The 13,441-nt window shown below is 42.4% G+C and overlaps 1 protein-coding gene across 2 annotated transcripts in view; it reads left to right on the forward strand.

The window, feature by feature from the left end:
* The first annotated feature begins 1,263 nt into the window (after positions 1-1,263).
* The window catches only part of EGFL6 (EGF like domain multiple 6), a 30,014-nt gene continuing 17,836 nt past the window's right edge, over positions 1,264-13,441 (forward strand). For both annotated transcript variants that reach the window (XM_059466210.1, XM_059466211.1), the window contains exons 1-6: positions 1,264-1,397; positions 5,273-5,385; positions 7,587-7,679; positions 10,488-10,607; positions 11,445-11,564; positions 12,265-12,399. In XM_059466210.1, coding sequence (XP_059322193.1) covers positions 1,330-1,397; positions 5,273-5,385; positions 7,587-7,679; positions 10,488-10,607; positions 11,445-11,564; positions 12,265-12,399 — 649 coding nt within the window. In that variant the 5' untranslated portion in view covers positions 1,264-1,329. The remainder of the gene's footprint in view (positions 1,398-5,272; positions 5,386-7,586; positions 7,680-10,487; positions 10,608-11,444; positions 11,565-12,264; positions 12,400-13,441) is intronic.

Below are 13,441 nucleotides of genomic sequence, written 5' to 3' on the forward strand. Positions count from 1 at the left end.
AAAAAAAAAAAAAAAAAAAAAAATAAATAAATATATATATATATATATATATATATATATTTTGGGCAAATAATTATAGGTCATAACAGACTACCTGCATCACAGTTCAGAAATTATTTGTTTTATGACCAGAAAATTTCATCTCGAACACCAATCAACATTTTAATGGCAAGAAGATCAGACTCAACTGATACACTCATGTCTATTTGTTGGAATAAATGTGCGTAATAAAAACCATCAGTCTTTGAACTGAGTTTTAAGTAATTAGTATGCTTTCTACGCGGTGCTGATTTAACTAAAATCAAAAGACTACTCTTCCCAGACAGGAAGACAAATCTAATGAATGGAGCTGGGGAGTCTCAAGGTAGTGAGTGCTGCATTTCAAAAAGACCGCAGCACAGCTGCAAACCAACAATGGCTTTTGTGTCCAGGACAAAAAAAGTCTTTACCATCCTGCGCAACACAAACAGTATCGCACAATTTTGTTTCTTTTAAATAGATTGAATTTTAATCAGATGTCATTTGAATCCTTGGGCTAAATTTGCCACCTTTTGGTACTTCTGACTTCACACTGCTCCTCTCTACACGGTGACTTAAACGTACTTTGGAAGATCATTTGTACTTTCAGAAGTCTGAAGAAACCAGCAGTAGATGTCAGCAACTCGGGAGAAGTTTTTTCTAGAGAAATTTTTTCTTAATATCCAAGTACTTTGCAGATTGTGAAAAGTTTGTTCAGGGACGGTCCCGCAGGGCAAAGCCTGGAAAGCTTTCGGTGCGAATGCATTTCCCGGGGATGGAAACCCATCTCAGCGCTGGCACGGCGGGTGCCTGCGGAGGCAGAGCCCGCGAGCACGCCGGCTGTGGGGCACTGGTAAATGGTGATTTACCCAGGTACCGATTTACCAGCGGCCGGTTCTAGGCCGGGCCGGGTTCGCACCGGGCTCGTGACACGGCTTTCCCCGGGGCAGCATCACTGTAACTCCGCGGGCGGCTCCGGGGCAGCATCACTGTAACTCCGTGAGCGGCTTTCCCCGGGGCAGCATCACTGTAACTCCGTGAGCGGCTCCGGGGCAGCTTGCGCTGATCGGGCCGGGACCCCCCGCCCCTCTCCGGGCTCTGCCCGCCCCGGCTGCAGGCGGGCCTGCCCCGCCCCGTCCTTTTATATGCCCCGTGCCGCCGAGGCACGGCCCTAGGGCTAGCCAGCCTGCCAGCCCGCCAGCCAGCCAGCTAGCCTGCAAGCCTGCCAGCCAGCCAGCAAGCCTGCCAGCCAGCCAGCCTGCAAGCCAGCCTGCCAGCCAGCCAGCGCCGGGGTGCCGCCGTGCCCGGGCGATGGTGGCGGCGCCCGGGAGCGCGCTGCTGGCCGCGCTGCTCGCCGTCGGGCTGGCCGCCGCGGGCAGGTGAGCGGGACGCGGGCGGGAGGGGCACGGCAGCCCCGCTCCCGGCGGGCCCGGGGCTGCTCCGCTGCTCCCCGGCGGCCCCGCGGGTGTCGGGGGCTCCCGCCGGGCGCGGGGTGTGCGCGGGTGCGCCCCGGCGGCCGGGCCGGGCCGGGCCGTGGTGCTGAACGGCGCCCGCCCGGTTGGTGCGAGCCGCTCTCCCGAGGTGTCACAGCGGAGCTGGGGACGCGAGCTCTGGGAAAAGCGGCAGCTTGAGTTGCGGTCCCGATGGGGGAATAGCTGCAGCACCTGTGGGAAGGTGTGAGCACCCCCAGTTCTTGGTCTGCCAGCATAAATCACCGGCAGCCTGTCATCACAGGTGTTGGGTTCTATGGAGGCAGAGGTTCTAACGAGATTTTGAGAGAGGATCAGTAAAACCACTTACTCCAGACCAAGCCATTCCAGTGTTCCCTCTGCCAATTCTCCAGAAGCAGAAGTGCTGCAGCAAGGGAGCTCCTAAAGGGACAATTCCCAGCAACTGCATGTGAAGCCTTCAAGATGTTTTGTGGTTTATTTCTTTAATGTGAGATCTGTGCATGGAAACATTTGTCATCAAGAAGTGGCAGTGTGCTGCTCCAGCACATGCGAGGCTGTTGAGTGGTCAGCTCCTCGGGAACTGGAAGTTCATTAACTCCAGACCTGCTCTTACACTTTTATGTCTTAGAGAAAGGACATTTGTTATTCTGTACCACCTCACACCATTGTCTAGGGTGAGGGAAAAGAAGTGACCTCCAGGAAGAAGGGATTCCTTCCAGTCAACAAAACGTGGTGGAGGGAGCCCATCCGGTCTATCATAGGGGTATTTTCATGTGAACTGTTTCTTTTCTTCTTCCTTCTGTCATTAGTATTGTTGCTATTACTGTTCATTTCCTTATCTGGTTGCTATTTCCAGTAAATTGTTCTTACCTCAATCTGCAAGCTTTGCCTATTTTGCCTCCAGTTCTCATGTCCATCCTGATGCTAGGGGAAGGATGAGGGGAAATTGGGGGAGCAAGAGAGGGTGCCATGTGGTTGTGGAGAGTGTTGGTGGGGGGACTGATTTGGGGAATACCATTCCTAAACCATAACAGCAATACAGGTTACAGCAGCAGTGCAACTTAGTCCCACTTAGTTTAAAATTGTGCTAATGTTGTCACACAGCAATCTTGTGACAGCCAATGCAGCCAGCTCTTTATTTCAGTCTCCTCAACTCAGGCAGTCCTGGGTTGTTGTGGTTACTATTTATCCTCACTGCTCTTTGCTAAATGCCTCATAGCACTGTCAGCAATACCACAGCCACAAAAATTCAATTACTTCTTTCCTCCCTGGGCACCCTGGACTGCTCCGTAGCTATTTGTTACCTTCAGCACCAGTGCTGCCTCTCAGAGTTCTTCAGACAGCACTCTTCCGCTGCGCCGTGATCTGACTGCACAGTGTGCATTCTCTTGCCTTTCTTTTTTGGTCACATTTTTTGGCTGCAGATTCTTCAAGGCCAGGAATATTTTGCATGCAGAGCAGACTGTGATAAGTCCAGCCATCTCACTCAGGTACTTTAGATAGTTCCTCTGAAATCCTACAGGAATATCCAACAAGGAGGGATCAGAAGTGCCCTGTGCCTCCAGTCTACATTACTTTTTCTCCAATATCCAGGAAGGTTCAATTGCCATTCTCCCAGAAAGGGTCTGCCTACCTGAAACAATCTCCTCTTTCTAATTTTTTTTTAAATGCTGAACTCCTAATAGAAATAGCTAAGCTGATGAGTGTTGATTCTTCATGGGTGAGAGAGAACTAACCTGCCTTAGAGAGGGACTAACCTGCCAAAACTGGTTTTCCTCCCAGATTTTGGGATCTAGTTGATCTTTGCCTAAGGTAAGTTTTATCTTGATGCTTCTTGTGGAAGTCACAACGAGTCTTTCGACCTTGTCCAGGGCAATATCTATAGAGTTCAGCTATGTTAATTTAATTTGTAGCTTTATGGAACATTTCCCAGCTTTAAGGAAAGTTTGTTCTGAAATCTTGAGAGATACTGTAAGCTTTACAATGACTTTTTTTAATATAAATTATTAAATAAAACATTACTGAATCCATTTTTCCTGTGAAAATGAGCGCATTTTGGAAAGGAATGAGATCATTCTTCCTCCAGGCTTTAGGCATTTTAACCTTCCAGGGGAGTCATAGCACTATCTAGATGTATTCAGAGGGATTTTCTGAGATGCAAGCAGAATGTACATTTACTATCCAGGTGAATTCAAGGCCACTTTCTAGTCTGCAAGCAGAACATATGTTCTTTAACTTTATACTTGCAAGTGATGTAAGGCAGCAACATGTGGATAACAAAATGGAAAAAGGTTATTTTATTGTCTATAGGATGCAGAGGCAGGCTGCTGATTTGTCACACACAGAGGAGTTAGAGCTGTTTAACACACCTTTTCACCTGTCTGAAGATGTTCATGTACAAGAACATGTACTCCTGTAAACTGCATTGATGGCAAAGGTTGGGTGGCTTCAGAACAATTTATTCCAGCACTGAAGCTTTTTTACTTGTTGGGTGACACGAAGACCATTTCTTTGTATAGAGTATCTCAGATACATGAGCTTATGCATTTCCTCTGAATTCCCTTCTAGTTCCAATGGTTCAGCTACTAAAGAAAACTCTGGAGTAACACCTCGTGTCTTTGAAGTGTATGAGTGTATGCATATATTTGTTCTACTAGTTTGCCTCAGTGATGTTTGCAGGAACTGTTTCGATGTGAGTGCAACCATTACAGATAAGCACAGGAGGATACATTCAAAGTACTCCTGTAATATGAAAAATATTACCTTTTTTATGCCTCAGATTAAAACATGCAAAAGTTCTTGCCTGATGGCATTTTTCCACCATTTTTTCCCACTGTGAAATTTCTGTTGCAGTGTATTGTCCCCCCTCAGGACCCCCGACCACTTACTACAAAGCTCTCACCAAACAGGAATTTTCTGGGTCAGAACCAACACTTTGGACTCTCTGAAGAAAATGCATTTTAAATTATGACTTGGATAAAGCAATGGGGTGAGAGGATTTTGGATAAAGAACAGAATTTCATAAAGGGGACTGGCTTAAGGTGGACAGCTTACAGCAAGCAGAAGGAGAAAAGAACTAAAGCCACAGCACTCATAGAAGCACAGAGGAAGTCTAGAAGATTTACACATTTGTGAATTTCCATCAGATTTGTAATTTTGGCAATTAATATGGCAGGCTTTCCAACTCTTGCAGCTGTTGATCTGTACAATGACTTTGAACCCCTGGGCTTATTGGCAGGTGAAATTAAAATTAATTTGTTGGTCAGGGAGTCTCATACAACCAGAGAACCTGGGACTGTCAGTACTTATGCAATCACTTTGCATGTATGCAGTGGCTACGATCCTGTAATTCACTAGCTTTTGTGGGGCTGACTGATGTTCTCAACATGCTTTTCTGTGGAATCAGTCTTTCATCATCCAAGGCAATATTGCTGTCAGTTATGGCATCATGTACTTGATCCAGTTATTCATGTGACACAAACTGAGGCAGCCCTATTGACTTCACTGATATTAAGATGGCTCATTCTAGCAAGGAGCTGGCTGTATTTTTTGCCCTTCAGTGTTTCTCATTAGAAAGTGTTTACCTTGCACAGTTAATTTATTGCAGGTGAAACATTGCCATCATCACAGCTTCTCTGATCAAATGAAAGCTTGCATTCCTGTCAAGGAGCACTGCTGTAGGTTTGGGGAAATGAAAATGGCTGCAAGTGGATAAAGCAAAAGAGAATTGTACAAAGGGGTGTGCAGAGGAATGGACTAGAGCATTTTCCTGCTGGAATTAGTGTTTGTCCTTCCTCACACAGCTCAAGAGCTCGTGGGCAGCTGAGGGCTGTGGGCTGGCCTGGGGTGTGTCGCTACGGCTCCAGGTGGGATTGCTGTCCTGGCTGGAGAAAGAACAACAAGGGCCACTGTGAAGGTAACATTACCTTTCTGCTTGTTTCCTCTCTGCTGCTGCCTACTTGGTACTAATAAGCAGGTTTCTTACATGTCTGCCAGAAGTTACAGAAGGAAAACTCCTGAGGAGTGAAATCTCCAAATCTGTGAGAGACCAAATAAAACATGCTTGAGAGACCATCTCCTCAAAAAAAGCAGAGCTTTGGGTAAATAACATCAAACCATAACTTGCATGTTCAAAAATTCTTAGATCCATAAGGCACCATCTGTTCTAACCTCCTGCACAGCCCTGGTCAGTGGCTGCACTGTTACAGCTGTTGAGTACGTGCCATAAATGCAGTGTTTTCTAATGCTATATAAGGATCTCTAAAATTATTTCATATCAGTTGGTATCATTTATCTTCAGATTACACAGCCTCTGAGAACCATTTTTCTAAAAATACTAAAAAAAACCTCAATAATAAGTGCCCCTGACTTGAGCTTGGGTAGCCAGCCAGTGTTCTGGTCTGTGGATCGTTTTCTTAATGAAGAGACAATGACTCTTAGGACACTTCTAATTTGTGAAAGGTCTACATATCCCAAGGAGAGTGCAGTGTAGAATCTCTCTATCCAATTTTGCTTGGGCAAAACACAACAAAATCATAAAATATATGTTTTAGGTCTTTTCAGATGTTGCGCTTGTTGTCCCAAAGAGTTTGGCCTTTTATATCTAGTGAATTTGTATAGAGGCTTAAGATTATTCATTGCTGAAAATCCATATGCTAAAAGGGAAAGATGCTAAAATCTCTCTGCTCTGTATATATGATATGCCATTTTAACAAAAGAAAAAGGGATATTGTAGTATTTCTTGCATTGCTTAATTGCACTTTAGTTTTGATGCAAATTAATACCTGAAGAGATAACTGGCAAATGTAACTTTTGATCAGCCAGTGAAGTAGGTTGTCTTGTTTTAAAGCAATAGGTTTTCATAAAATTTTAAGACTGTCCTTTAGCAAATCACTTTAAGCCATCCATAATGTAATTCTGCATTGTAAATCCAGATGTGCCAGTTTTCACTGCTTCAGTGCTAACACTGCAAGCTGGTCTTTTGCAGTCTGGCATCCCCTCAGTTACAGAAGAGAAAGGGGTCCATTCCATCCCATGGGAGAACGCCCCAAGCAGGGATGCTTTGGATCCCAGGGGAACAAGCTGGTCTTGCAGTGTGTCACATTGCATTCAGGGCTGGAAGAAATGTAGAAAAATGCCTCAGTCTGCAGAGTCAGTACCGTCAGTACATCTGAACGTATCTGTTAATGGAGGGAAGATACTTGAATTCAGAAAAATGAATTTTAATATTAATTTTACTATATAGCAACTAAACTTTCCTATAGTTTGCAGATCAGCTTAACTACATAAGGAATTGAGATTCACACCCTGGTGCACACTCTTTCACAGTTTCCTCAGCGGCAGTCCTGACATAAATGCATGTTTGGTTTGCTCTTCCTGAATAACCCCCATGCTGACAATTAAAGTGATTTCAGCAGCCTTAAGGCTTATAAAAGTCAGCATTTAATTTCTGATTGATGATCCAGATGACTTAGAGTTGCTCTTTAATGCATCCAGGTTAAATGTAGCCCTCTCAAATTATTGTAAACATGATGCCAATATACTCCCTGGGATGTGTGCTAAGGACAGTTGCCTGATGACAGATGTGCTCTGGGTGTTCCCCACGGGACAGACACGTTCCTCAGCTGTAACTGAGGAGATCCAAGACTGTAAACTGCTGTAGGATTATGTGTCTCCTTTGGCTCTAGGAGAGTGCTGCTGCCTCTTTCCTGCTCCAGATGCCAAGCATAGCAATTCAAGCTGCTGGCCAGCTGCTTCTCACAGAGGCTTCCTAAAGAAAGGAAAAAGGCAGGAGTACAAAACGAAATGTGCCTTGTAACTATTGCAGGAAAAAAAAAAAAAAACAAACCAAAAAAAAAAAAAAAAACCAAAAAAAAAAAAACCAAAAAAAAAAACCAAAAAAACCCCCACAAAAAAAACAACAAAAAACAGGGAGAGAAGAGGGAGAGACCTTTTGTCTTTACAAACCTGGAAAAAACCAAATTCTTGTAATTAATGTTAGTGCCGCTAGTCTGAGTTAGTGCCACCTTTTAGGCAACTAAGCAGGGCAAAAGTTCTCAAATAGAATATTTCTAACTTTTTATTTTTTGCTCTCTTTTCTCTGCCTGACTCCACCAGCTACCTGTGGACATGGTTGCAAGTATGGCGAGTGCATGGGACCAAACAAATGCAAATGTTTCCCTGGATTTACAGGGAAAACCTGTAATCAAGGTTTGTGCATATGCTCCAGAAAGGAGAAGCTGTTGGTTTTCTGTTTCCTTATCTTGTACTATGGTTTTTGTAATCTTCCAAAGCAGTAAACCAGGATGTTTTCTTGTTTATGTAGAAGAACTTGAGAATTTCAGGCTTTTGCATCTCCAGCATCCCAGGCAAACTCTAAGCCTCCTTTAGCAGACAAAAGTTTGGACCTATGTTGTTTATCTCCTATGGGCTGATGACAAGGGCAAACTCATGTTTATAGTCAGAAGATTAAGGCATGGAGAGATTATTTAGGAAGATATCAGAAGAAATGGAAGCCAATTCCAGAACCCATGTTATTTTCTTAACTAGCAGCCCATGTTTCTTTGTAAATTAATCTTCTAGTCAGAAAGACTTGCATTATTATATGGTAGATTGATTCATATTCCAATAGTAGATATTAGTTTATCAATCTGCCTGGGCTGTTTTTATATGCTGATGGTATTTCTGAGAACCATCATTGGGAGTCCTTAAAATTGCATTTTCAGAAACTTGAAATGCACCATTTTCCCCCCATGAGTTTGGAATTTGACATGGAAATATTTGAGTTAGCACATTGCTAAGAATTCAGCTTTTTTTTTTTCCTGTTCCAAAATATGAGAGCCCTGTCTTGGATCAGATGAAAGGAGCAGGTCACTGTGCATGGAGAGGCAAATGAGTGAACTGTAGGTGCTATGATGGAAGCATGACATAAAGACCACACAAATGACTAGGTCTGTCCTTGCTACCTTCCTGAGCTCCTTCAGACTTTGCTTGAAAATATTCCATTGACATGCTAAACACACATTTTTTTATAGTCAAACCAGCCCATTTATTACACAGTATCTTTCAAACAATATGCCCTAAAGATATGCTATTAAGTATTTTGGAAAAATCCATCTTTTGTTGTTCCTCACAGGGAAAGAAGTTAACTCCTCAGCACCACTAGAGAGGAAAGGGAAACAGCAGCTGTGGTTATGTGTAGCAGATATATAAGTACCACTTAAAACTTCAGCCTCTAAACACAGAAGTTTAACCTCAAAAATTATTTGGCATCTTAAATGTTGCTAAAAGGCAACAGAGAAGCCCTCAGCCTTTAGGTGCTTTCTGTGCAGTAATTCCATGTGCATTTGACATGCTCTCCACAGGCAACCTGATCAGTTCTGTGCACTTCAGCACGTTCTGAGGCTGAGGCTTGGAGGAAGCACTGCACAGACTCCCTGTTAGCTCCTGGGCTTTTCCACCTCCTGAAGCAGGAGCAGGATTTTTTCAGTGGAGTGGTGGCTGGCACAGGCCAGAAGTGTCCAAGAGCTGTTTGTTTCACCAGTATAGCTGTATAGGTGGTCATGTTCCATCAGCCAGGAGTGCTAATACCCACTTCTAATTCACTGGCAGATGTAGCCTTGGTCTGTCCTTACAGCAGAATGTCCTGCTGAGCAAGCTCAACAAGAGCTAACTAAAATAACAGAGATAAGGGGCCTGTGTTAGTCTGCCACCAAGTCTGAGCTAATTAGCCTTATCTCCATAGGTTCTTTTTTAGAGCTGTGTATGCTCTCTGTGCATTGTGAGAGATAGGTACAGATAAGCACTTTTGAAAATGTATGGTCTAAGTGGAATAACTTTTGTTCTCTAGTGTGCTCTGTAGTTTCTTTGTTAAGAGAGTCTTAGTTATTTAGTGGAGTCATAGTAGCACAAAAATCCAGTGTGATTTGCAAGCAGACAGACTGTCATTTTTCAAACAGACCCTGTGGGAATAATAGAATGCAACCGTCTCTCTTCCCTGGACTGAGCTGTACCAAGCACTTGTGCACCTCCACAAAGTTTATGCTTTAAATGGCCTGGAGATTTTGTTCCTGTGGTCTGCAGGGTGTGACACAAGAACAAATGCTTCTCCCATTGGAAGTGGAGTTCCTCAGTGCTTGCCTGGAGAGCTGCATCTTTACTGAAATTGTTTTATTGGTCATATGTGCTGTTAAACACATATTGAATGGGCTGCATATGCTGGTGCATTCTGTAAATGAGTTCTATCTATTTACTAATCACTACAAGAGGTAGAGGTGTCAGGTCATGGAAGTAAAAAACACAGATGTTGTCCCCTTGTCATAGGCAAAATATCATTGTCAGCACTGCTCACCCTATACCACACAAATAAACGTTTCAGAATTCTCATTTTCTCTCTGTGAAGGATAGATGTTGGGAATTTGAAATAGATTTAGTTTCCAAAAAGCCTTTAAATCCTGGATTTTGAGAAGGATTTAGGATGTTTGATTCTCAGGATTTTGATATTTTTGAGATCCTTTTAAAGTCACATAATTATTATCATAAATTGTATTTCATTTCTGCTACTGATAGCCTTGGTGCCAGTGTGTAGCTCAGAAAAATTAAAGTAAAAATCTTTGTTTCACATTATCTCAAACTGTTTTGCTATTCTTAGTCTCATGTTTTTGCTTTTCTAATTCAGAGGTCAACTGGAGGGCTAGGACCAGAAAAAATCCATTAAAAAACTCCCAAAAAAAAGATCAGCTACAGTTCTCTCCACCCCTCCACTTCTGCCTAACAAGGTGCCAGATGTGGCCAGAGTTTGAATTACATTTTCAAGTGTAGAGGTCTGTGTATGTTGGTTTTACTAGCAGTCTTTCAGCCAGATGGTCTGCTCAACTCTCATCTCGCAAGGGGCTGGCTTATTTTCCATCCAGACAATTCACTCTGGGGAACTCCACACATTAGGCAATATTATCCACCTGTATGCATGAATGTATGTATAAAAGACCAGCACTCACTCAGTTCCAATGACTCCTGCAGATGTGAATGAATGTGGGCTGAAGCCACGTCCCTGTGCGCACAGATGTATGAACACACACGGCAGCTACAAGTGCTATTGCCTCAACGGGTACATGCTCATGCCAGATGGCACATGTGCAAGTAAGTACCAGAGCTGATGGAACAGGCACACAAAAATCACCTAATCACATCCAACCCCAGCAGATTTTCTTCTTGGGATGAACTGATTTAGCTTATTCAGGATAGGGTCTTTGCCCCTGCTCCCTGGTACTGTCACAGCTGAAAGAGATTTCCTATTTGGTAGCTCCTGGGTGAAGTAAACTAGGTCGTACTTGTAGTTTGGTCTTCAGAGGTGTTTTGGTCCTGATAGAAGTAAAAGTCTTCTTCATCTGAAGCAACAGTCTCTTGATCTGTTGCTTCAGATGAAGAACAGCTAGTACAATCTCAGTGTACATTCCTGCCAGTTCATCTGTTGAATAAGGATAACTGAATGGATTCAAGCAAAGCACCAATACAGATAACTTTTGACTGTGCTGAATTTCGTGCATTATTCTTTGCTTTACCTTTCTGTGCTCCACCACTGATTTATTTTATCTGTGTTAATATGCTTTTGACGGTTGGTGAAAACTGTTCTTGCAAACATTTGCTGTATGATCTAAGGCTTATGAAAATAGGTATTTCTACCTATCTTTTTTGTCTTTAAGCCAGCATGAAATGGAAAGCATTCTGCCTTTTTTAGCCAACCTGATTTTTCAGACCTGGAGAACCTTCTAGTTTATTGGTGACAGAGTTTTGTTTGTAGAAAATATCTCATGGACTCCTCAATTTTTTATATGTTAATTTATAAACAGCTTTCTTTATAATGAATGGATTTTTATTGTTCTGATTAATTTCTGTGTTTATACATATCTAAATTAAAATTGTGTGATTCCTGCCTAGAATTTTGCTTTTTTTTGTTATTTTAAATACTGTTTTCAGGTTCTAGGACATGTGACATGGTGAATTGCCAATATGGATGTGAAGAAGTCAAAGGCCAGGTGCAGTGTCTCTGTCCATCAGGTGGCCTTCAGCTGGGACCAAATGGAAGGACATGCATTGGTATGGTTAGAGAGCTCACTCAGCTTCTTTTCTGCAGGATCCCTGAAGCCATAAGATTCTGGGGAAAGGTTAGGAAGTAGTTAACCCTCCTCACTGGCTTAAATAATGCTTCTTGTTATTCTCAATGTGATGTTGAGAATATTAAAAAAATTTTAATATTTTTTAAAAAAATTTTTTTTCTTGAACTATTGGCCATGTAATTCTTTGGATAACTCTCATCCCCATTAAATAATTCAATGTTTTGACATGATTTAGAGTCATCAACAGATTTGGTTTCTCCCTATTGGTATGAGGCCATTAATTACTGTGCATTACCTGCAGGAAGCTGCCCTGCTGACATCACATATTATAGGATTTGGGCATTTTGTTTGGATGGGGCTTTCTTTTATTGCAGTGACCCACAATACAAACTTCTCAGTTTTTCTCCAGAAGCTTCAACATCACCTGTGAGTTTCCTGTGATGAAGAAAGCATTGGTTATAATACTTGGTACTATGTTCTTCCATGAAGTTAGTTCACATTTTACTGCTTCACTCATAAGGACATGTGTGAAAGCCACCACCAAATATGAAATCACAAGATTTATTGATTAAGTTTATTTGTGACAGCCAAGAACAAACCATTCTCATGCAAATCCCAGTGAGTTTTTTTCCTATTTTACCTTCTCATGGATCTGACCAGCATCCCTTCTCCTGCTGTAGACATTGATGAATGCTCCACGGGCAAGGCTGTCTGCTCGTACAACCGCAGATGTGTCAACACATTTGGGAGCTTCTACTGCAAGTGCCAGCAGGGATATGAGCTGAAATACACCGGTGGCCGCTACAGCTGTGCAGGTAGGAGCCAGCCCATGCTTGTTCCTTCTTCATTCTTCTCATTCCCACAGAGCACATCTTCCCTGTGGTTGCCCCCCGCACACTGTCCTGTCCTGGGGATGCTGCCTTAGAAATGGGTAGAAGATGTCACACTAAGAATATTCTTGATGGGACTTTGAATTTTTCTCTGTTATTTTTTTTTTTTCTGTAGCCTTATGAAAAACTGAATCACTGGCACTTGCAATTTAAATTGCCTCATTGTGCCAAGTCAAGGTGTGCAAGAGCTTACTCTAAGTTGGCAACTGTTGACTAAAAAAATGCTACTTCTGTTAAAGATTTAGTTAAAGAATCATTTTTTTGTTGTCTTGGTTTCAAACTGTGATGAATAAGCAGACCTACTATACTTTTTTCCCTTTTTTCATGTCATTATTGAGGAATGTGAAGTGCCTTCATGACTGTAAAAACAGTTATTTGGATGGTTTGAACAGAACTTGAGGAAAAAAAAAAAGAATGAAAATAGTAGGTTTCAATTACTTTTCAGGTTTCTGTTGCATGAACAAGTTTCTCCCTAACAAAAATAAATACAGGCAAAAAGTTATCTTGACATTCTCAGGTGTTAAAACAAATGTCAAAACATGCTTAACTCCCGTTTCAATCCATTGACTGAATGCTGGAAGAACAGCAAAATATAAGTTACTGCAGCAGGTTCTGCAGGAGTATTTTTCAAGCTGCTGACTACACAAGGGCCTGGAAGTGTTGGAACTAATACACGTGCATAAAAAAGACAATTAATGGGATTTGTTTATGTTTAATTGATATTGGAAGTGAGGAGTGGGAGGAAGATCATAAGGCAAGTCTGGAGACTTAGGCTTGTATTTCATGTCTGCAAACCCTGAGACTTCAAGTGGAAAAAATATTTTCTTTTCTCATACACTATGTGTGCACAGGAGAAAAATTGGAACAGTCTCAGAAGGGAGGATTTTATTTGCAAACTTAAATCTCACTTTCAGACACACCAGACTTTTGAGTCAGTCTTCCTGCTACTTGTTTGTTTGCTGATTTA

This window comes from Ammospiza nelsoni, chromosome 2, assembly GCF_027579445.1.
Source record: "Ammospiza nelsoni isolate bAmmNel1 chromosome 2, bAmmNel1.pri, whole genome shotgun sequence".
Taxonomy (NCBI): Eukaryota; Metazoa; Chordata; class Aves; order Passeriformes; family Passerellidae; genus Ammospiza; species Ammospiza nelsoni.